Consider the following 25,690-nt stretch of genomic DNA (forward strand, 5'->3'; position numbering starts at 1 on the left):
TAGTGTTATAGTACTGGTCCATTTGTGTTGTGTGTTTATCAAGTTTTTGATTAGGAAATGATGTGCTTATTTGTTTCGGTGTTCAAAAATTCTAGCAGGGATTAGCAGTATGCAAATTAAACATTTCCACAACTTAAATTGTGGTGTGAGAACCAACATTTCCTCAAAGTTAAATTTTTAATTTCCTTCTCTAATGTTTTGTTTGTTCTTAATATATCTGATTCTAGCTCCTTTTGGATTGTAGTCAGCTGATTGGATGGGGGAGGTATGGGCGTCCATGCTCGCTTAAGGAGTATTAAACATAGACTTATTACAAAACTAATTTCATAAGTAGTGACTTAATTATAAGATGAATTTATTAACTCTTATTAGGCCATAATTTGACCACTAATCGCTACAGTAACCATCCACTAATTGGTCATTAATTATACTTAATAGATTCGTCTAGAGCCCTAATTGCAACTTATGCAAATAGTTTTATATTAAATTGACATCTAAATATTCGAATTGACTTCCGAATATTTGTGATAACAACTTAAAAAACCAAATGTGGGCTAAGCTATTTCCCAAAAGCTAATTGGAGGCCTACCAATGGAAGGTAGGGACATCTATTTATACCTCATTTCGGTACAACATCTTCAATAGCTTCTCGGGGAGCTTCCCTGGAAGTTGTGCTAAATGGGTATAAGGCCAGTCTCAATGGAGTTTCATGAGCGTTTAATTTTGCTGATGTGGCAGATATTTATAGGGAAAGAGAAAACAGAGTTTCATAGGATGTGAGAGGAGTTTCGTCCCCATGAAAGTCATCTGGCTCGGTTATCCAGTTTTTGTTCTAGGTAACTGTGCAATGAAACTATACATTGAGACTGGCCTAAATGCAACATCTTCATCTATGCAAGAGGAGCCAAAAATACTTGCTTCATCGTAACCTCTTCTATCCACTCACGAAGAACAGGAATAAGCTGTTTCCCCAAACATTTTTTAAAATAGCTTCAGCTTCACCAGAGAAGATGCTAAACACACCATTTCAGAAAAAGTTGAAGCCATGCCAAATAGAACCTTATTTTCTGTAGGAACACTTCAAATTGTTTTGAAAGTTTCAATCAATTCAGAACTGTTTGAAAACAATTGACATTGTTCTAGAAAAATGTTGAATCTAAAACTGTTTTGCACTTTCTAAATGTAAAAAAACATTGCATGAAGTTATGAATATTTCAAATAATTTGGAAATGTTTGAAAGAAATTTAAATTGGTCCAAAAAAGTGTTGCCAAAAAAGTTCCCAAAAAATGTTACACCCTTTTCTAAATGTTAGTAAACACTACAAAGTGTTTCCGAATGTTTGTTTGAAAACATTTCCAAGTGTTACAAAAAATGTTTAGCAAAAAGTTCCCACCAAATGATTACCAAACATGTCAGAATGTTTGAAACATTGTAGTTGTGATAAAAAATAATTCAAAGTTTCCCAAAAAGTTATTGAGTAAATTGTTAAAAATTGTTTTGGATTTTCCTAAAAGTTTTATAAACACTTTAGAATGTTATGAATATTTCAAACAATTTGGAAAGGTTTGAAAAATTTTAAATTGTTCCAAAAATTGTTGACCAAAAGTTCTCAAACAATGTCTCACACTTTTGGGATGTTAGTAAACACTTCAGAATGTTCCTAATGTTTGAAACATTTCAGATTTCTTTGAAAACATTCAAAAATATTCTAAAAATTCTTACCAAAAAGTTCCCAAAAAATGTTTTGCAAACACTTAAGAAGTTTTAGAATGATTCAAACATTCTAGATTTTTTTAGAACAATTCAAAGTTTTCTAAAAAATGTTGAGCAAATTGTTCCTAAAAAGTTATTTTGGGTTTTTATAAGTTTTATAAATACTAAAGAATGCCAAAATATTTCAAAAATTTTGAAAATGTTTGAAAACAATTTAAAGTGGTTTGAAAAATTTTGGCTAAAAAGTTCCCAAAAATAAACATTTGAAGGAATATTGAAATTTCCAAATGTAGTGGTATTTTTTTGAAACTTTCTGAATTGTTCGAGTATGAGTATGAACCGATCACAAACATTTCGGTTATTTGACATAAATATTAAAGTTATTAAAGTTATTAAAGTTAAACATTTCTGTTCGAGAAGGAATTTGACATAAATATTAAAGTTATTTGGAATAAGAATTAAAGAAGCAAAAGCTTAAAGGAACAAATAGGAGGTTCTGGAGATGAAGCCATACTATGAAGCCGTACTGTGACATGTCATGATGAAGAATTCCTTCTCAGATATGTGCTCAAAAGTTTGCAAGCATACTAAGAAAAGTGAGGAGTTTATGATGCAAATTGAAATAGTTTTTGAAAAAAATGGAATGTGAGCAAATGGCCAACAAGCAATTTGCTATAGTTGTGTACAAAGACCCAACTATTGCATATGCAGATAACGTGGATCAAGCGGCAAATATTGATAGTTGCTAGTATAATCCAACACAAGGATAGCCCGATCTTCACGACAGTAGGTTCAAGAACAAGAATAACTTTGCTGCGAACAGCAGATAAGTAGCTTTATATCTGCCAAGGTTGGATGTGACCAAGCGACATGGCGAGAGACACCGAAACCTTGAGGACTTCGACTCAATCTCCAATCGATCGCAGAACCACAAACCGAGACTAATCCACACAAAACGGTACATCCGTACTATAAACTGTGGAGCACGAAGTAGTGGAATCCAAAGGGATCTCTTCACAAGTCCAAGAAGAACAAGGGTGTGCAAGACACTCAGCAGCTCGGCTGCAAAATGATTTTAGTTTATCAAATGATCAAAAGTCTCCTAATCTCTGAGATACATAGGGTATTTATATAAGGAACAATCCTCTTTGCTGGGTGTGAATGGACCTTAGATTTTCTGAAGTTATGGTAAATCAAAAGTCACCACGAACTAAAATCCCAAGGAGCCTCGCGTGGCTGTTGGTCTTCTGTGCAGTCTCCACTGAATCGGTCATAACTCTTTATTGGGAAGTCCAAATTTCATGTGATTTATTGCGTTGGAAATTAGACTTAATTATCTTTCCATCCATGTATAGCTTGAATTGTGAAACCTTGTGGATTGGTACAATTTTGTATGGGAAGTTGAACATCTAGCAGACTGTTGACCTTGTGATCAGTCTTAACTAAAGTACTCGGATCTCATTGTTGGATAATCCAAAGTACTCAGAATAAATTTCATTGGAAAGTAGACTTCATAAGGTTTCCAAAATATCCTCATTGACCTTTATAGCTTTTGGGAATCAAAAGTTATGACTGCTTCTTTCAGACCGTTCAGCAGGACTAGTCGGGTTCGAGTATGGTCCTTCTCTGTAGTCTTCTTTTGTATTAATGTCATCCTTCTTGGTGAACTTGAGTAATAGAAACGTGCACAACTTAGGCAGTATATAATTCTCGTTAATATTAAAATAAATTTCACAAAGTAGCGCGTTCACTTCTTTTTATAGTTTCTTAGCTCGGTTACGCGTGGTTGGTCCATCAAGGACTTGGGTGTGATTTGTATTTTTTATGTTGGATGGTGAATTCTTGACACTTGGAGCAGCATGTACGGTTGGGATGTCCTCATCACATATTTAGTAAGGTCCGGTGAAAAAATTCATTAAAAAATATTCAGAAGGAGAAGACAGTAATAAAAAAACAGCAGACAAGCAAGGAGGCAAGAAGCCATCAAAGAATAAGAAGAATAATTTTGCAAAGAATGAGCATTGTATAATAGATTTATGATATAATTGTCTCGACATTAAGAATAGACCAAGTATTGAGAAAAGGAAAATAAAACCAAGGAGGGATGCGAAAGGATCGGTAGATCAAAATGAGAGTCTGATGAGAAACTATGTCTATTGATTTGCCAATGTACTACAATGAAGAAGTCCTAACTCGAATGATCTTGTCAGAGAAGCTGCCGCCTCATCGATAGTTGCTTTTGTTTAGCAAGTCTTGTCGATAGTTGTTGGTACGAAGTAGGGGTGCAAATGGATGACCCTTAGGTGCACCTCCAACTCTTTTAAATTCAAAATTTTGTATTAATTTTTTAAAATGAGATCCCATTTTGAAAAAGTAATACAAACTCATCTTAAAAAATAGTACAAAATTTTGAACTAGAGAAGGATGGAGGTGCACCTAAAGGCCACCCATATGACCCTCTGGTAAGGAGAAATGAACCTAAGAACCAGCGATAGAATGAACCGACAAAAAGGAACTAATGTGGGTCGCCCTTGCTTAATGGACCTCCTAAATCACGAAGTCCAAACAAGCGTAGCAGGCTAGGCCCTAGTGCAACGCGTAGCAGCACGCGACAAATAGACTTCACGGTTCGCTAACATGCTGTTTTTATCACTGCTATGTAACATATTTTATTTTAGAAACAACTCGTTTTTGGGACCGTAATTGACTTCAGCTTTCCAAAATTGATGTTTTTCTAGTCTTCATCTGATTCCCTGTACCAAGGGCGAGCTAGCTCCGCTCGGCACCACACTACTATGCTATGAGAAAATAGATGGCCACAGAATGAAGTTGGCCGGACAGGCAAAGTCTGACATTGCAGGAAACTCTAAATTAATCGAAGGGTGACACAGCTGGGTGCGTGCGTGGACCAAGTGGACCAAAATCTGGAAGGACAAAAGAGAACGCAGGGCCTGACGTGTAGTACGACAAAGGAGCGGACGCAATCCAACGATAGAAGATGCCGTACTTATCTATACAGAGCTAGATATAAAGGTGAGCCAACGAACGTCTTAGGGACTTGTTTATCATCTACACAAAGTCAACTGTTCATGCATCCAGCGTTGCTACTCGATGCAATTGAATGGTAAAATTTCCGTATGCAGCTCTCTTAATCGCGCATGACCTGGATACATAGTTGACTCAGTTTCGCCTTAGTGCCGAATAGATTGCAACGTATTGCCTATATATATATCATGGTAGAAGCAGCAAATAAAATATATGGTAGAGCCACTAAAAATGTATGGCCAAAGCATTTGACGTAAAACATTATGTGTATGATCTTTGTATCGTAAATAATAATATGAAATATGTATTTTAGCTTATTTTTCAAAAAATAATGTCAACTATTTTGACAAGATGAAATTTGGCTTCCATTACTTGTTGTGTAATGATGAATGATAATTAAAAGCCAGGAAGCGTACTACTGGACAAGCTATAGAGCCGTCGGTTTAACGTGAGTAATATATAGTACTCCTCGAACATTTGAGTTGTGCATTGGTTGCTCTTGTTTATTTGATGCATAAAATGGTGGAACGACCACACGTAATCTGCCATTAAATCTTTGTTCTTGTGCTACTGAACAGATTGTATTTAGTGATGCCCAAGTCAAAAACAAGATCGACTGAAGTACCAAGCAGGCAACAAGCAAGACGCCATAGCTCCAACAGTTTATATACTTTCAACTAAAGATATTATTAATTCCTGCCATCGTCAACTTGCAAAAATTATTTATTTGTTGGATTCAAATCCAGCTAGAGACCGTACGAAAAGTTGACGGAACATTTTTATTTATTTATTTTGCAATCGCGGACCAAGGAGAGCTGTTTACACTAAGTTGTCCAGTTGCCACCTACGCCTCGTGTGTCATGATTCCTTCGTCTTATCAGCTTAATAACTAGTACCAAAGAGCCAAGTAGCATATACTTCCATCTTAGGAAGAGTGCAATTCTGAATTTTAAAAAAATCCCACTAAGAGTGCAATCCTAGCAACAACTACTTGTCCTATCCGTTTGATTAAATGTAGTTTTTAAAATTTAATTATTTGCATGTTGTATCTACCTCTATGGAAATTGAACATCTTCCATGCCTAAATTAATGGGATTGAGATAAGTACTAATGATATTAATCTGTTTGGAAAAAAACTAGAATAGTCATTTTTATTGGACGGAGTAGAGCTGGGACTTGGACCGGCAGGCGTAGCCCAGCCTGGCCCGCAAATTATTGTCGTGCTTCTCCCCGATATTATTAGATTGGGTGGACAATTGTTCTCCTTGATCAATTTGCTCAAGTGCTTTGCCATAAAATTGATCAAGGAGGTTTTTGATGTGGATTAATAAGCCGACAGGTGGCACTGACTCATCAACATATAAATACATATTGGAAATTTCTTTCTAGAGAAGTCATCTGAGCCTTGCTTTTCCCAACTTCTTCCGAACTCGATCAAAATAAAACTTCAAATTTTAAAAATCAGAGAATCCCCACGCGAAATTCATCACGTCGGCCTGATCGAGAACGAGAAAGCGGAAACACAAACACCCACCATCCGATATATAGAGGATGCGCGCGAGTCCATATCCATCCAGAAACGCCGGCAGAGCCTCACGAGCCGACAAGGATAGCCTTTAATTCGGTCCGGATACGTAACGTGACACAGCCACCCACCCACCGCGGGGAGCGGCCGCCCCCGTCCGTCCGTCCCGCGACGTGATCGGCGCCTTTCCACATTTATTCCTCCGCCGCACGGCACCACCACTCAGTACCCCCGCGGATCCTCGTCAACGCTCCCGGGTCAGGTGCAGCCACAGATCTACGCATATATCCGCGCCCGCTTATACACGCACCGCGGCTCCCTCGTTTCATTTTTTTTTTCTATTCTTCACCGGCTGCCCCCTTCCCCACTCGAACCTCCTCCTCCTCCGGTATATGCTTTTCCTCCCGTGCCTTCCCTTCCTTCGCCGCAAAGTTTCCTATTGAGAGAGAAAATCAGGGGAAGATGAAGCTGGTGTGGTGTCCGGAGATGGCGTCCAAGGCCTACATCGATGGCGTCAGGGCGCTCGCCGGCCTCAATGACCTGGCCGGGTCGGCGGAGGTGGCCGAGCTCGTCGCCGCCATGGCCGGCGGTTGGAACGCGCAGCTCGTCGTCGAGGCGCCGGACGTGTCGGCGCAGCCGTCCAACGCGTCTTCCCTGCCGCCCGCCACGAGCCTCGCGCTCGCCGCAGCCGCGCGGCGCACGGGCGGGCGCTACGCCAGCGTGCTCCCGGACCCGGAGGGTGACTCCGCGTCCGCGGTCTACGCCGGCATCGTTGGCCCGCAGGAGGATGAGGACGCCGGAGCGGAGTCACCCACGGTTGTCGCGGGCAGCGACGCGGAAGAGGCGATGGCGCGGCTCGAGGGCGTGGACCTGCTGGTGATCGACGCGCGGCGGCAGGATGAAGCCGCCGTGCTGCGGGCGGCCAGACCCGGAGAGAAGGGCATGGTCGTGGTACGCCACGGCCACGGTAGGCGGCGCGGCGCCACGGCGCTGGCCGCCGCGACGTCCATGGCGGCTGGGACCAGGCTCGTGCGCTCCGTCTACCTGCCCATCGGCAAGGGCGTCGAGGTCCTGCACGTCGGCGTCGGAAAGGGGCCTAGTCTGCATGGCCGGGGCGGCCGCAGAGCGACCGGCCGTTGGATCCGGCACGTCAACCACAACACGGGCGAGGAGCATGTCTTCCGGCGGCAGTAGTTGATCCGTGCTTCGATCGATCGATCGATCTGCATGCGGCACCGTCTAGGTGCCTCAAAGTCAACAAAAAGTTCGCTATACAAAAGGCAATGGGTGTTTTTGTTAGATTCGTTGAATCTGCCCGAGATAGTGATTCGCATGTCAAAAAAAAAAGATGGGTGAAAGCTGAAAAGTGTGACGAGTCATGATGTGAATAGCTAGTACCTTCTTGATTAGCTCCTTAATTTGTGAATGCTTTAAACCCGTACTATTCCTTGGCTGTTCCAAAATTTCTTTTCAAATAGATCCTCACACTGCTTTTGTTTTTTTGCGGGACCATCCTTCTTTCATATATTTTAGTTTGCATAATTTTTTCATAATTTATCGTCAGTTCACCAACAAACTTTTCCATATATTTCATGCTTCCAAAACTAGATCCATCCTTTACTATCGGTCACTACAAGAAAAGAGGCCAAAGGTCCACTCCAAAAGTACCGGCTCGAAGAAGACCTGGTGCCAATGCTAGTTACCGATTCTTCTTCGTACCGATACTTTTGGGTAGGATGGAAGCCTATAGAGAGCCTAAGGTATCGGTTGCACTAGTGAAAATCGATACATCGGTGACGAACGAGATTCGTCACCGTAGAGCCCAAATTCATCATAAAGAAACTTTTGTGACGAATTTATGACGAATTTCAATTCGTCAAAAACGGAGCGTAGAGTTTGGTTTCCAGTGACAAAATGGTCAAACCGTCACATAACTGAATTTTTTGGTAACGAACAAATTTTCATTAGCAAAGTATAATCTATTTTGTGACGAGCCAAAAAAAAGTCATAGAACGTGGCCATAGGCCCGCTAGCCCAACCCAAGCCCAAAAATGGTGACGAAAATAACGTCACAAATCATCAGGCCCTACCCAAGCTAAAAATTAATGACAAAAATAAACATCACAAATTGTTGCCACGTACGATATCTATTTGTCACAGATTAAATCGCCACGTCACCAATAGGTCAGCATGGATGCTAATGTTGAAAGCTCACAGATTAAATCGCCACGTCACCAATAGGTCAGCATGGATGCTAATGTTGAAAGCTAGTTGCAGGCCTATTTATTTATTGGCTCAGCCCATATTAGGAACTTTATTTTCATTTTCATTGTAGCCCATAAATTTAGATGCCACTCCAATTTTGTACATTATATGGGCCAAGTCCATTTTAACAGCCCAAGTAAAAATAGGTAGCAAAATCACTTTTGAGCTACTAGATACATAGAATGACAAAATCTAGTACTAATCACACAACACAAGATACCACATAAATTATCTCTTCTAGCTAGCTTCAGCTTGTTCCTAATATCTTATCCTGCAATCAATCTCTTCTAAGTTCTAACTGCTTGCTCCTTCTTGCATCTTGTCCTCAACCAGGAAAGCCCAGTCAGAAAATATTATAAGCAGGCAATATTTGCAAGTAAAACTACAATGCTCTGTCATAAAAGCAATCAAATACAAGCCTCATTCAATCTGTGTGCAGATGCCCAAACCAATTTCAAAAGCCATTATTAACTTTTTGCAGATAGCACTACTACAAAAATGATTTGTAGGAACACCCTAGTTTTTTTGTAGGGGCGGGCTGAAATTTGACCCGTGGCTACAAATGGAGCGGGGTTGCTACCGATCTGCCCTTGAAAATGTATTTTTAGGGCGGGTCACCCCCTAACCCGCCCCTAAAAATGAGTCCTACAAATGGGTCCCCTCTCATCTGTTCCTACAAATAATTTTCAAATCTATTCTGAAAATTCATTTATAATTCATAAAAAAGCAAAACACATCGAAAAAGGTGAAATTTTTAACATAAGCTTATTGTGATCTATAGACCTAGAAAAAAAATATTAAAAGCATATTTCAGTGTATAAAGTGATTATGAGTGTGAAAATTATAAAGTTGGTCTTGAGTTGCATGAGATATTAGAGTGGGTGAGTTATACAATATGGTTTCACACTCTTAACCATTATATATGCAGAAATATGGTTTTGATATTTTTTTTAAGTTCTACATATCATTCCAGGACATAACGAACTCGTTTCCGAAAAACCGAAATGAAACTCCATTTTCAATTTCCACAAGAGTGCAAAGACACTGAATTGTCAAATCCCGGGAGCCCATCTCGGAAATTTCAGCAAAGGCCAACCAACCCACGGCCTTCCAAACACTGGCAAATTCGGCGTCCATACCTATCTTCTCCAGCAGGTCCTCGTCGAAAATCCGAGTGTGACCGAAAGTTCGGTCTTTCAGCATGTTGCAGGCCTGAAACTCTCGATCTCCACAGAGCTCGATGTGGGAGTCATCCGGCGCTTTCTCCTCTTATTGTTCGGCTTGCTTCTCTGGCGCCTGCGACTTGGACTGCTCGTCATGGTGAGTGAACCTCGGTGCGGGAGTGGCTGAGCGATGCGAGCTTGACCGACTCGAGCTTGAACCGGTCACCTTTGTGAACACGTTCGTGAACTTCTTCCCGACGTTCCTCATGCCTGACATCAAAATCACAAAGAGTACAACAAAAACTCGACGTGAGAGTTAGAAAACTCAAAGTCAGCTGTCTGTGAGTTTGTAGTCCTTGTGGGGCTCGGTTGCCTCTCACAAAAAATCGTTCCTTTGGGTGATAACACTCCACAAAATCATTCTTGTGGGCGATGAATGTTGGTATTTGGTAACATCACGAATAAAATCTTTAAGCGCACGGATACCATTATAGCTGTCACCCAGGAGTATTCTAGGGTATCGTATCCACCGAGGAACGTGAGTGCACTATCTACAAGTTCAGGCTCATCCATGAACACATACACTTGTGTGGGAGAAATATGATAGAGAGGACTTCCTAAGATCTAGAATCTATGCTTAGAGGAAGAAATGACTTTGCCTTAAACTTCGCACTACTGGTTTCCCCTAGCTTAATTAAGCCAGTTGCTCCAACAATTATGCTTTGTTATGTAACCGAACGTGGAGGGTTGCTAGGGCATGGACAGGACTGTCACTACCTGCCGGCTACCTCACAAGCCATGGGCATTCAAACCAACTAAGTGGTAAAGTCTAGCCTAAACACCACGTCTATGCTATTCCGTACTAATCCTAACCCTGGCCAAGATTATCCATCTCTATCAGGTGTCTTAAGCTAGGATCAATTGCTACTCTAAGCAAACAATCAATCCAGTAAAAGGCAGAAGAAATAATTTGCAACTAAACTCTAATTCTAAATAAGAAAGTTTCGAATACTTAGAACTGAATAAGTATCTGTCGAGATACAAGCGGAGAAGAGTACCGACAAACTCGGCACTTCCCCTGACTCCTCCTCACTCTCCCCCTATTTTCCTACATCCCTAGGCTGCCTAGAGCACCTAGGATGAGCTCTCAAGCTCCAAATGAAGAAGAAATTAAGAGTTGAGGTGAAGTGTGGGGTGTTGTCCATTTGCACCCCTCTCATATATACAGGGGGAGCCACGGGGGTGAGCTGCAGCATTCCTCCGCAAACCGACATTAGGATCCAACCAGGAGATGCCACGTGAAACCTGAAGGTGGTGGGGCCTACTGGGCCTTCGGCCAACTAGGGTGGTCGGCCGACCCCCTTGTGGTGCCAACCGACCTTCCCTTTGTTGCATTGGGCTGTCCTCTGGGCCCACTTGTCATTGGCACGAGGATTGACTTCTTTTATGTCGGTTCCTTGCTCTAGTGGGCCCTCTAATACATGTAATGACATGTGTCGCGCTCTGATTCGTTGAAACTTCATATCCTGGATCATGCCTCACCACTTTGTTGCATTTTTAGCTCAAAATCACCTGCACACATTCTCAAACCACTATCTGTGGAATATGTTAATACATAAGCCTATCCTAGCATTTATCCCACATTATGGTTAATTTTTGCGCAGGAGTTGACAGTCAAAATGAGTCATTAGCGACCGTCAACAAGATCCCCCACACTTAGCCCTTTGCTCGTCCTGAGTAAAGGTTAGGACTAAGGTTCTTGGCATCTCCTTGATAAAACATCCTACACAAAAGCTATTCCATACTTTGCCTTCATTTGTGAACTTGAATGTGTCTACCACAATGTCAGTAATTGTTGAAGAACGGAATGAATTTGACTCAAGTGCCATCCTTACCATGCTGCAAGCTTTGGGGTTTTTGGAAGAATTTTTATAAAGAAATTGTTCATGATGGTCTTACTCTCTTCTTGGGTCTCTCATTGTCGCTCATGTATATACTCTTACCAGGGTTTGCCTTTACTCTATCCTACTAATGTAAATGGCTTATGTGGAGCTCAGCAGGGAGTAAGAAGGCATCTGCTTGACTCATATCTGTTGCAAGGGCAAAGATTGGATCCATAGGTATAATACTTGTATTTACGATCCGATCAGGTTAGTGCACAGATGATTACGTACTCCTTTCTTTGACTGACTTTCTTTTTAATTTATTGGGCCATACTTTTTTGGCATGCCATCTTCTCTCTCTCTCTGGGTCATGCTTCATTGGCATGCCATCTTCTCTCTTGAATACAATTATCAGTCAATACTTAAGGAGCATTTATTTTCATCTGTGCACGTAATCCTTAATCATGAGCGTAAACAAAGTATAACTATGATTTGTCGCAAAATTTGATCGAGCTCAAAACAAAGTCAAGAGACATGCAAAAGGTTTTTTGTATGGAAAGGATCATATGGCTCTAGTAGGAAAGGATACATAGAGGTAAAGACCATGAACTTAATTTTTCTCATTTTAGAAAAGATTCCCCAAACTCATAGACATTTAAAGATAAGCAACTCAGAGACAAAACATATCACATTGGTCAACAATTAAGCATCATGGGTTCCCTAGAAGATATGGTTCACAGAATTAAGCGCAGCAAGGAACAGCATTCATGCAAGTGTTTATCAAGTTAGAGAGAACTCCTTTTAGCAGATTTTAAACAATTTTATAAATTCAGGAGATTATGCTCATGTTTAGAAATGCTATAGGGAGAAAACAAGTGAGATGGTGCACACTTGAGGAGTCGGAGCGAGAAGTGCGCGTGACGTAGAGGAAGATAGTAGCGTGTATGTGCAACGTCAAAGGAGTCCCCCCACACTTGTTTTCGACCTGCTCATAGACCATAGACAAAACAAAAACATAAAACTTGAAGGGGCTCCATCGAGCCAAAGTTTTTATTCAAACCAAACTAATCCTGGGGCGCAAACTAAACCAAAACTAAACCTATACGAATTAACCTAAACCTAGCGCCCATAACTAAACTAATGATAGCAACCTTTTTAGGAGGTGAGCCCTAATAAAGGTCTTTGTGGCCCGTAACCTCATACAAGCGCTTCATCTTATCGCTCAAACCACGGCGGAGAAGACGGAGGTAGTCCTGAATCTCATCGACCTCTATCTTCCTCTCTGCAAGATGATCCTCAAGGCGCCTATTCTCTAGGCGCAGCTGTTGAACCATCGCAGTGAGATCGGCGATGGTCTGTCCATCAGTAGTCGTGTCGCTCCTTGGCTTTGCCGGCGACGACTGGGATCTCACCTTCCTTGGGGATGGACTGGCTACTGCACCCCTCCCTTTTACATCTGGGATTTGAGTTGGGGTTGCCCCTTGCCTAGACACCGGCGCGCTCTTATGTGGCATAGGGCTAGCGGCTTCATCTTGAGGTGGAATAGAAGATCCCGTCGCCGTGCCCTCCTTGAAGAGTTGCTTGGCGATCGGCTTCTATGGAGATAGAACCTCCATGGATGGTCTTCTGTAAGGGCTCTAAGCGTAAGCCCTAGTCTTGACCATCTTGAGAGGAGATGGTGACCGTGCTGCGGAACGGGGAGGTGGGTGTCACGCCTCCTGGTTGGCGCCCACTGGCCCTCCATTGTTCCCAGAGGAGGGAACCTTGGCCAGGGGTTGCACAAAGGCCGTCTGGTCCTCCACCATCACGTCAGCGGTGGGGATCATCGCGTCGAATGGTGGTAGAACTATGGAACGAGCAGCGGCTGGCATCGTGGTCGAGGATTTCGGGGTTCCCTTACTGGCCATGGCTAGTGGATGGTGGGAAGCTGCTGGAATTGGGTGAAGGTATGGAGTAGATGGAAACAAGGTGGAGAAGGAGTGGGTTTAAGTTTTTTGGGGAAGAGGCACGAGAACCCTCCTTTTCTCCTCGCGAGAACTACCGTGTCCGGTCGATTTGGGCTCAACACGGGTCGTGGAGGCCGAGGACCGAAGATGGGCCCCATTCGGACTTTATCGTGTATATATCCAATGTAGTGATGTCCTCATCATCCTCCCCTTCTTGATTTGGAGTCATCCTCAACTCCATCCTAGCGATGCTCGCATCATCCTCCCCTCCTTGGATCAAATTCGCCCTCAACTCCATGCCATCACCAATTGCCTGCAAAATATTAGGAACAACAAAACGCACCAAGGAAGACAAAGTATAGCTTGGCACAACAAAATGCGCCAAGGAAGACAAAGTATAGCATGGCACATCCTGAGCAGGAATGACAACAAGATCATTGTGCACAGCCCATAAAGTAAGTCCTTTCTTCTTAACATCAGCAACCATATCATTAGATATTGATGCATGACGTTCTTTCTCAAGTTTCACAATTTCAGCAGGTGTTAAAGGAAGTAAAACAATATTATTCCCATTGTACATGAAAGAATATTTGTTACTTCTACCATGATGTATAGCATCTAAGTCAAATTCCCAAGGACGACCTAACAAAAGCCAGCAAGCTTGCACAGGCACGACCTTGAAATCAGCATAATCATGATAAGAACCAACAGAGAAATGCACGCGTGCTAAATGTGTTACCTTCTCCTTACCATTTGTCTCAAACCACTAAATCTCATATGGTTGTGACAAAGCATGTGTGGTCAAGCCAAGCATCTTGACCTAATCTGAACTGACCAAATTGTTGAAACTCCCGCTATCAATAATAGTAATAAGCACACGACAATTGTTGATGACGAGGAAAATATGGAACAAAGTATGGCGTTGAATCTTGTCGGACGGTATAGGTTGTGCACTCAATGCACGCTGAACCAAAATTGGCCTCAAATGTGAAGTCATCGCATTGAAATCAATGGCTTCACCATCCTCCTCAGCTGCCTTTTCTTCTGCATAAAGGTTAGCAGCAACTCGATATTCATCTTCAACATTACTAGCACTCTCATACCCACCATCACATGTGGCAACGTAGGCACGCATGCTGGGGCAGTCTCTCATCACATGACCCATGCCCTTGCAGCGGTGACAAATTATATTCGCTGATCCACTCAAAGAAGATAAAGGTGATGTCTTCTTTGTTGGCGGTGCCTGCAAAATAGGTTTACTCACCTCGAGTACCTGTGGCGCCAATGTGGAAGTCTTCTCCTTTTCTGAAGTACTCAGTGGGAAAAAAGGCTTCCTGGAATTGCCTTTGAAAGAATGTTGGCGGCCCTATACTTCTCTTTTAGCTTTCAAAGCAAGATGATATAATTGATTGAATCTAGTCCATTCTTTATAATAAAAAATATCCTAAATATCACAGTTTAAACCACCCATAAATCTAGCAGATAAATCTTGATCATCCTAATGTATATCACAACGAGCGAATCCCACAAGCAACTCTGGTTAATATTGATCTACGCTATTACTACCATGATTCAAACGTTGCAGTTTAAACATAGATCATCATGCTTAAAATAAGGAGGGACAAAACAATATTTCATACATTGTTTCAAAGCAGTCCAAGTCTGTGGTAAAGCAGTAGCATTATTATTGTCACAAAGATCACTCCACCAAAATAAAACAAAACCAGTAAACTCAATAGTGGCAAGTATAATTCTATGCTCTTCAAGAACTAGGTGGGATTTAAATTTTTTATCAACAACAATTTCCCAATCTAAATATGCTTCAGGATTAGCATTACCAGCAAAAGGAATCATGGCGAAACTTGGCTCTAGCAAAAGGATCATTGTTACCATGATTATCATTACCGCCCATACCTTGACGGTTGCATCGAAGCCGATCTCTGCTAGTTGCTTTGCTATCAGCACGTTGGGCTTCAGCATCAGTATCCTCCTCCTCATCGTCTTCATCACGATGACATCGTTGCTCAACATGTTCAATCCGGGTGCATCAACTCTTTGAACTTCTCTTCCATGTAAGTTCGCTGGTCATCAACAAGCTGCTTGAGCTCACCTTTGGACACACACTAACTGAAATCTTTAGGTGACTCACCAGAAGTGCCTTTACCTATCATGATCAGAAGACAAAAAAATAACACAAGAGTATTATCCCTATCAACTAATAGGAGCTATAAAATGTGGAAGTCACACACTCTCAAGCATCTTACCATGCTCTTACAAGTGTTCTTACCAAAGCAGCAAGGAATACAATCGATGACAGCTTGTGAAACCTATTGTTGTTGTGGTGTAACAATTGCAAGCTAAACCTATACTGATGAGAAGTATGTATGTGGAGCTTGGGAGGCTAAAATATATGTAGTAAGGATTATCAATAATTCAATTCAGAAATTGCAAGTCTGAAAAGTAGTCCCAATCTAGTCTATATCGCTGGCTTAAACTCATTTGAGACCTAGTTCAAGCAAGCAAAGATGATAGGACTAAACCATGGACTCAATGGATGCAATGCAATTCTGAAATTTCTCTTCTTTTCCTTATTTTTTTCTTTTTTTGGATGCATCTTTTAGCACCTCTTTGCCTTTTCCTTTCTTTTTTTTCTTTTGTGTAAATTAGAACTGCGGCACTCTCAATGAATTTTTTGCCGTAAAGAAAATAGCAAGCAACATGCAGTCCTAGATTTATTTATTCGCAAACAAATATGTGAGTAAAACAATAGTTCATGCGCACATACCAAAAACCAATTTGGTCTATCTCTTTTTTTTTTAAAAAAAATTCTTCATTGCGCAACACAAGAACCAAACTGTTATGATGAAACACAAGGATCAGTAATTCACTCAAACTAGAATTAATAGACCTAGACACAGCAAACACAATGACACACTCGAGGGACTAAAATTCAGAAAAGCAATCCAAAAGAAAAATTGCAGTGGCACAATGAGGTTATGGGATAGGGAAACCAATTTTTTAGTGCTTTTTTGTGGACTTTAGGTACTGAAACAAAAATAATCTAAAGAGGGGAAAACAGCGATATACCTCACGGGAAACCCAGTCAAATTTGATACCAATTGATAGAGCCGCGCGCAGCGATCTTCCAACACTTGACTCACGATCAAGGCGTCTAACCAGCAAGGATTCAAACCCACAACCTTTAGACCACTGCTCCAACAATAATCAGCCAAGCGCACTCGATTGATGATTCCTACAAAGCGAATTGAAGAACACAAGCAAGAACATGGTAAAGATACAATCTGAAATTGCGAATATATATGAAGAAAATCTGAACTGAAGAGGTTCAAACTCTGAACACGAAAGGACTAATTGACACAATCGCGACGAACGTGTAAAAGGACTAATTGACACAGTTACAATGAACGATTCAGTTTCTCGATGGAAAAGTAAACTAAAAAGAAACCCAAACCCTAATGTGGTGGTGGCTGTTGATTATATCAGGATTAGGGCATGGAATCCCCTAGACACGCCCCTAATGGGCTCCCACACGATACACGGGCCATCGGCCCAAATCAGGTGGTGTAGCACCGTGATTGATTCTGATCATCATCTTGTTTTGTCAATTTCTATCGACTCCAAATAGATATGGGACTCAATCCTGTGGCATTGGAAAGGTAATGAAATTATGTTTCCAACCATATAAAGATCTCTTGAAACGGACTCCATATGTGCCTGTGGCATCATTTTTGGTGCAGACTGTTTCTGGAATCCGAAAATGAAATGGAGTCCTACTTGAAGACGATTCAGACTTCAATGTGTACGTATCCGATGTAGTGATGTCCTCATCAGCAGGCTGCATAAAGATATTCTGCTAACTACAGATGATAAGATTGCCATCACCAACAAGAAAAGAAATCTCAAAGGAACCAACTTAAACAGTGGAAACTCCTTTGCTGCTTTAGATGATTCCGATATCGTTGATAAATCAAATATGATGGGTGTTCGTATTGACCCTGCTAATTTTGCCACCATTAATCTTATTAAAGATTTAAAAATTACTATAAATGCTCTCAATAATAAGGCTGATAATCAGGCCCCTGCTATTCCTGAGGAGGTGTCCTTTGGCTAATGAATGTTCTGATGTCGAAGATATTGTTGTTAATACCCCTAAAAGGAAACCAAAATCCATAGTACTCTTTCTGTCCCTAAAAAAAAAGAAGTAAGAGCAAGGCAATTCCTGCTCTAAAAAAGGTGTAAATGTAGGTGACCAAGGAATCCATGGTCCCTTCGCTAAGCCAAAAATCTCTATAGGTAAGAAAAAAAATGAAAGGCCTCATGTGGAATTGTAGGGGTATCAAGAAAAAAGGTGTCTGCTCCTTCTTAAGAAATTTGATTGCTAAACATAACTTCCACTTTATGGGTCTACAAGAAACTATGTAGGCTGGCATTAATGATAGCATCCTGAGAAAATTTGAACCCATGCTGAATTATCTATCGAAGTGGACCCTTCTAGAGGTAGACCTGGGGGCGTTTTAGTTGGAATCAGTGTTGGACATTTTGTTGTGGGTGCTTTTCAGGAGGGCGAGTTCATGCTTCAAATGAACCTTTGGGACAAACAACTTAAGATAAAATGGAACTTGATCACTACTATGCATGGAGTTGCGTAGGAGGATAAAAGACTCTTTCCCTAGTGAACTTGCCTCCTTTTGTAGCAGGAATAAAGAACTAGTGGTAATTGGGGGAGATTTCAATATTATCATATTTCCTTCTGAGAAGAACAAGCCAATGGCTATCGGAAGGTTTACAAACTGCTTCAATTGCCTCATTTCTACTTATGAGCTGATTGATATTAACATGACGAATGGTAAATTCACTTGGTCCAACAACCAACCTAATCCAACACTTGAGAGGCTGAATAAGTTCCTGGTTAGTAATGACTGAGAGGACTTTTTCCCTGGTGTGATTATTCACGGACTCCCTGAACAAGTGTCTGACCATAACCCACTTATTTTTGTGCACTGATTTTGCCATGCCTTTGAAACACCTCTCCTTCAAGTTTGAGCTCTCCTGGTTGTTTCATCGGGATTTTAAGTTTAAAGTTGAATGGTTATGCAAGCACCCTGTCATGTAGAATCTGCATTTGACAGAATTCAATTGAAACTCAAAAAATCAAATAATATTGTAAAGGTTCGGGTTTTCATACTAAGGTTGAGAGGAGGAAACGAAAACAACAAATCCAAGCAGATTTGTACTCTCTACAAATGGAGGAAGAAAATACCATCTTATCTTATAGCCAGCAAGTGAGAAGTGATCTGAAATATGATTTAATGCACATTCTGTAACAAAAGGAGCTGTACTAGTTTAAAAGATCACATGAAACCGGTTGCCTAAAGGGCATAATAATACTGAATATTTCCATAGGATAGCAAATGAGAGAAGGAGGAAGAATACTATCTTTTCCTTGTCAGATGGTGACCGAGTTATAGTGATCAACAGTTGTTGGATCATGCAACAAGTTACTATAAATCTATGTTTGGTCCTACTACTGGTAATACTCTTCCATTGACCTCATCTTTATGGGAGGGTGTGGAAAAAAATCTTTGAGGCTGATAATGAACTCTTATGCAGACCTTTCTCTGAAAGTGAGATTAAGAATGCACTATTTCAAATGGAGCACAATAAGGCTGCTGGAACTAATGCTATTCCAATTAAATTCTTACAAACATGCTGGGAGATTATTGAAGAAGATATAATTGAGATGTTTGATGACTTACATAAAGGAAGGCTGGATGTTAGTAGGCTCAATTATGGCATAATTACTTTGCTGCCAAAAGTGTCTGATGCCTCCAAAATACAACAAGTTCACCCTATTTGCCTTCTTAACTGCCTATACAAATGGATCACTAAAGTGCTGACCATCACACTCGCTCCTTTTGCTGGAAAAATATTTATGCAAAGAACAAACTACTTTTATGAAAGGAAGGAATATAATGTCTGGGGTTATGGATTTACATGAGATCCTCCATGAAACCAAAAGGAGAAAGAAAACTTGGGTGATTGTTAAATTGGACTTTGAAAAGGCATATGACAAGGTTGACTGGTCATTCTTACTGGAAAGCTTTCAAAAAAGAGGGTTCAATGCTAAATGGTGTGGCTCGATTCACCAAGCTATGTCGGGAGGGACAGTTAGTGTTAAACTAAACAATAAAACTAGTCCTTATTTCGTGAGCCATAAAGGAGTGCGGTAGGGTGATCTTCTTTAACTCTTGCTCTTTAGCTTTGTCATTGATTGCCTAACTAGAATGATTAAGCAAGCCCAAAGAAATGGTTTGATTACTAGCTTAGCCAGCAATATGATTGATAAAGGGGTCGCTGTCCTTCAATACGCTGATGCTACTATAATTTGTCTAGAAAACAATATAGATGCAACAAGGAATATGAAGCTTCTGCACTATCTCTAAGAAATCATGTCGGGCGTTAAGATAAACTTCTCTAGAAGTGAATTTGTGATGATCAACGAAAATGATATGTTGGAAAAGCAGTTTTTTGAGCTCTTTAATTGTCAAATTGGTCACTTCCCTATTAAATATCTTGGGGTGCCTATGAGTCCCAGCAAGCTTCATGTGGCTGATTGGGCCAACTAAAAGAGAGAAATGGGAAAAAATTGGATATTTGGAAAGGGAGTTAATCTCCATTGTTGGAAGAACTATCCTTATCAATTCTTCTCTATCCAGCTCTTTTATTTACCACATGTCCTTGTACTTGCTCCCAAAAACTATGGTAGATGATCTTGTAAAATAGAGAAGAACCTTTTTCTGGCAAGGACGTGGAGTGAAAAATGAAGTATCATCTAATTAGATGGGGTGTGCTGTGCAAAAGTAAGAAAAAAGGAGGCCTCGATATAGAATACATTTGGAAAATGGATATAAGCCTTTTGTCCAAATGGTGGTGGAAGCTAGAAACTGAGGATGGAATTTGGCAGACCTGGTTACAAACAAATACAAAAAATGGGCTAGTCAGCACTGTTCCTCCTAGATTGAATGACTCACCTATGAGGAATGATTTATTGAAGTTTAAACACATCTATCTAGTGGGCAAAAAAGTGGAGGCGCAAGATGGGAAAAATGCTATCTTTTCGCTAGATTGCTAGCTGGAGGATCAACCTCTTTGTACCAAATTCCCTATACTCTTCTGGTTGAGTGAACACAAGCGGATTTCTATTAGTGAGTTTGCTGGGAAAAAATGGTCTTATTTCTTTTAGAAGATGGCTCCCTGTTTTGCAGGAACATTGGCAGATGTTGAAACAGCATGATCTGAATTTTCCCTTTACCCAAAATCAGGATAAAGTAGGGGAAATGGTCCCTAAGGGGTGTTTTCACTGTTAAATAAGCCTATGACCGGTTAATCAGTGATGACAATGGGGAATCTTACTCTAGAATCTGGAAAGCAAAATTTTCCTCTGGTTGATTGAACAAGGGGCAATCTTGACCAAGGATAATGTGTTGAGAAGGAAATGGGTTGGGGATCCTTCCTCTAGCTTTGTGATGATATGGAATCCACAAATCATCTATTTTTCACTTGCCATACTGCTAAAGTGGCATGGAGCATTGTTTGTAGCTACATTGGTGCTGATAATACCCCTAATTCCTTAGACCAGTTATGGAATTGGTGCCGAGCTTGGATCCCTACTAGTGCCCAGGTTCATGCTTATGTGCTTGTTGCAATTTGTTGGACTACATGAAAAGCATGGAATAATTCGTGTTTCAATGCAAAACTGATACATCACCCATTTGAAATTGTTTGCCACTCTTGCGCTTTTTTAACCTTCTAGGCAGGTTTGCACAAAGAGGAGGTCTAGTTCCAAATCAAGGAGGGCGATTGGATGCTGCTATCGCTGGCTTGCTAGATGCTGGCCAACTAGAGTCATTCGATACTAACGATGATCCTTCCCCCACCGCCTACTGACCAAGGCTCGAGTGATGATGTTGCATTTGGTGATGAGGGCGCTTGATGGGTGCCTCTATCCGAGGAGTCGCCTCTCCTTGCTTCTGTTAAGCTTCATACATAGTGTTGTTCCCCGGTCTTTGGCAGTTCTAGACTTGTCAGAAAGTGAGATTGTGAGATCCGTATAATTTCTATTCGACATATACTTGCTTTTTTATTCTCATTAACCATACAACAAGATGTTAAGAATACCGATATTGAGGATTGAGTTACCATGGCACAATTAAATGAGATGAAGCAAAGCATTGAGGAGAAACAAGATAGGTTGTCACAATAATTCCAAGTAATTATAGTCCACTTACAAAATCTTACTCGTGTTCCTAAAAATGCAAGCATTCATGAAGATGAAGTAGATAAAATTGATGAAGAAATTATTGCCTGATTTGAAGAGAATAGCGAAAACTTCGAGAATGGGATGTTTCCCATGCTAGGAGACGCGTTGGTCCAGTGCATGGAAATAGAGGTAATGGAGATGGTTATGGTTATGGTAGAGGAAGAGGTATTGGACATGGAGTAATTATCATTCTAAATTTGAAGATGAGTACGAAGAAGAAGAGGTGGAACAACCAAAAAACAGTGTCCAATGTCACTGTGGCCATTAGAAGACATATAACCAGCCCAATGAGGATCTCATCCTGAACCATTGTCAAAGATGATTGAGGATTTGGTCCTGATGCTTGTCTAAATGGGGAGTTGAAGGTTAACAATTCTTTTTGCTTGCATAATTACTCAAATAGAATAATATGGTAATGCTTGCACTTGAGTTTCATGATTATTCTCTAATTTAGTGGAAGAAATGCTTAATCATGCAGAAGAATCTAGGCAAAGTGTTATATGAACATGGGCTCAAATGAAGGGAGAAATGACACCAAGATTTGTATCTAAACATTATCGCCATGATAAGCTACATAATTTGAAGAAAGAAAATCTCTCTATTGATGAGTGTTACAAGAGATGGAGAAGTCAATACTGATGACTAATGTACTTGAATATGAAGAGAAATAAAAAATTCATGTATGTTTTACATCACAATATCCAGCAATTTGTTGAATTTCAGCTGTACCGCAAACTTTTTGAGTTGTACAAAAAGCAAGCATAGCCGAGCATCAATTGCAGCAAGACATGAAGAGTAATAGAGGAATCTGATTCAATACAAAGGGTACTCTAAGTGGAAGCAAATTTACACAAGGAGCCAATACAAATCGAGGTGCAATCATTAACTCAAGTGATGGGTTATGCTCTAGTGTTAATCTTGCTTCTAGTAGCAAAGAGTTGGCCACTCAAAGTGAGAAGAGAGAACTTGCAATATATCATCATCTACACGTGAAGGGTGTGTTTATGTTATAAGAGAGTATGAAACTGCTATTGAGTAGGAAGCTACTGGAGGCGCTTATAATTCCTTATCTCATTATTAGGTGTGTCCTAATAAGACTGACACAATGATATTATCTACATGCTTTACTTTTGCTAGAGCGACTCGAATTGAATAGGCATCTTAAGATCCTTTTTTAAGGTTTGTGATCTAGCAAGTAATGCATGAATTAGTCTTTCTAAGTTTGGGAAATTCATTCAATTACATCATCTACCATGTGTATGGCCTTATTTCTCTCAACTATTTTATCTATTAAATAAAAACAAATCATTCTAATAAAGATATCATTTTTATTTGATTTGGATAATGAATTTTTGAGTAATAGGAAGGGATAACATGTTAAGAATAGCTAGAATATGTTAAAGACCACTTGTTTGATAAGAAATAAAAAAATGAAATATACTCTATAAGCAACATAAAGAAGATCGATGTCTAGACAAGGCAGACAGATCCAAAAAGTGAGCTTCTTGATTATTTCTTTGATGCAACTATATTGCAATTGGGGTATACTTATTGGGTCCAGAAGATTTCTAAGGACCCCAATACCCATAGGATCTCCATGTCTCATCAACCCTACTTACTGCCAATAAAGTACAAGTAATGTTTTGGGTTTGACACGCCACAACATGGTGCACAACTAGCATAATTTGCATGGCAAGCATGCCACAAGTCTAACCCTTCTCTAACAAGTGTGAATAGGAAATAGAGAAGTTTCTATGAAGATCATTGTGCTAATTGATAACTGAATAAATATCTAGAGGTTTATCACTTCTGTCAACAAAATTATTAAAATGTTCACTGTGATTGTTGAAGTATAATTAGGCTATGATGTTCCACAAAGCTTATATTTATATTTGTTGATAAATTTCAATAGCAGGATAGCTCCTAGCTGGCCACAGGAACTCTCTCAAATTAGATATAAGAATTTAATAGACATATATAGAAAACAATTTTTGCTGGTCCACTAACTAGATTTCTCAAAATGTATCGATCAAAGTTGGATAAAAAACCATTCTAAAGCTGGAAGAAAATAGGAAGAATAAAAATATAGCACACTAGAAACATATATTGTATTATTAATTAACATGCAAATGAACATTTATGTTATTACTAGAATGCAACAATATGAACTCATGAAGATCTTCTAAATTGAAGGGGAACCCACCACTCACCAAGGCGATGATTTAGGATTTTACTCGATATATGTTGCCATAAACAGATATTCATCTAGATCAATTGAACTTGTGAATGTAAAGCTTCATACATAGGATTAACATAGATAAAAAGACAACACAACATAAGTTTGAGTACATCACAAGCTCAACAACGAAAAGATAATTAAAGTCACTAGCAACTTTGGTTTTACAATATAGTACTTAATAAAGAAATAGCAACGCCAAGATGTGCAGCATAGTTTATTGAACTGAAGTGCAGGATGGCTCATGCAACACCGTTGGACCACTCGTTGCGGAAGTCGTCACCATTAGCAGAAGGAGGGATATCGATGTTGACCCCAAACAACCGCAAACGCTTTCTAGACTTTCCCATGCTATTGCCAAATGACATTGGAGACATATTTGGCTGCGGCATCAAAGTCATTGACGATTTCAACCCTCCAGATCCAAAGGATAGAGGCTTCCATGTTGGCTCAAATCTGTAGCCACTACCAAAGCCAAGGCCTTCACGTACCCGTTCATCAATCAACAAGCCAGATGGAGTGAACATCAGAACTGTGTAGTTTTGTGGCATAGAGTAGATATCGACACGGGGCTTGATATGAATGAAGAAGCGATTTGTGCCCGTAGACTTACTAACACTGCGGTAAAAGAACACAATGTCACCATTGTTGAGCTTCTTCTCCTTGATAAAGGTAGGCCAACCCTTGGTTAGGACATAGGTGGTGCTACTGCACCATAGACTAAAGCGGAAGTGCCAGATCAATCCTGTGGAGGAATCCTCAAAGGTGAGGACAGGGTCATTCCTATCACTCTTGGTCTTGGAGATTTGGGGGAAGTACTTCTCCGCAAATTTCCTTGGTATCAGTAGATGATTCAGCTTACCAACATCGCTTGGGGTAAGAATCTAGCTAAATAAGAACTCCATCTCAATCACCTCCCTACCCCTCTTGCTGGCTCCACACACACCTAATCCTCCATGAGAATTGCTCAATCCTAATGGGAAAATTGGTGCGGACATAGTTGTCCATGGAGAGACATACAAATGGGATGAGAAGGGGTTTACCATATGGAAAGGATTCTCACACAGTGGGACTTTCTCCTTTTGCTTCCCCATCTCCCTTGAAATCCAAGTTCCCAAGAAAGCCATGGATCTAGAGGAGTAAGAGGTGTGGGAGAGGTAATGGCGAGATTGGGGTTGAGATAGATCTGGCGAGGCTCCGAGGAGCGACCGAATTAAATAGTACATTAACATAGTGCCTACTATGCCTATTTGTTGTACACATTAAATTTTCCTTTTGGCACTATGCGAGAAAGTAGCTTTAGCAAGCTGGTTCTATATTGGAACCAGCGGCTCTCCCATAGGATTGATACTAGACCTTTATGTGATACATTCTTTTTTGCCTGATTTACTATGTCCCTCACAAGCCATGGATAGAGGGTTTCGTGGTCCCAAGTTGTAGCCTTACAACCATTAGCTCCCAAGCTCGAGAGAAAAAGGATGGTGCTAATTGTGTTAGTCTCTTCGCTGCTGTTGTCATTTATTAGAAGGTCACTCCGTTTTTTCTAGTAGTTTATGTGGATACTTGTTGACA

At 40.5% G+C, this 25,690-nt stretch overlaps 2 protein-coding genes across 2 annotated transcripts; one reads left to right on the forward strand and one right to left on the reverse strand.

Moving 5' to 3' along the window:
* Positions 1-6,464: 6,464 nt before the first annotated feature.
* LOC120710625 lies at positions 6,465-7,784 on the forward strand. Its single transcript, XM_039996256.1, has one exon. It carries the CDS (start codon positions 6,747-6,749, stop codon positions 7,476-7,478), a length of 732 nt encoding a protein of 243 aa, XP_039852190.1. The 5' UTR covers positions 6,465-6,746; the 3' UTR covers positions 7,479-7,784.
* A 16,576-nt stretch (positions 7,785-24,360) lies between these two features.
* LOC120709845 (B3 domain-containing transcription factor NGA1-like) lies at positions 24,361-25,212 on the reverse strand. Its single transcript, XM_039995482.1, has 2 exons — positions 25,139-25,212; positions 24,361-24,952 (listed from the first exon to the last, which is right to left on the reverse strand). The coding sequence occupies exons 1-2, from the start codon at positions 25,210-25,212 to the stop codon at positions 24,361-24,363; spliced, it is 666 nt and encodes a 221-aa protein (XP_039851416.1).
* Between the last annotated feature and the right edge of the window lie 478 nt (positions 25,213-25,690).

This window comes from Panicum virgatum, chromosome 5K (genome assembly GCF_016808335.1).
Source record: "Panicum virgatum strain AP13 chromosome 5K, P.virgatum_v5, whole genome shotgun sequence".
In the NCBI taxonomy this organism is placed as follows: Eukaryota; Viridiplantae; Streptophyta; class Magnoliopsida; order Poales; family Poaceae; genus Panicum; species Panicum virgatum.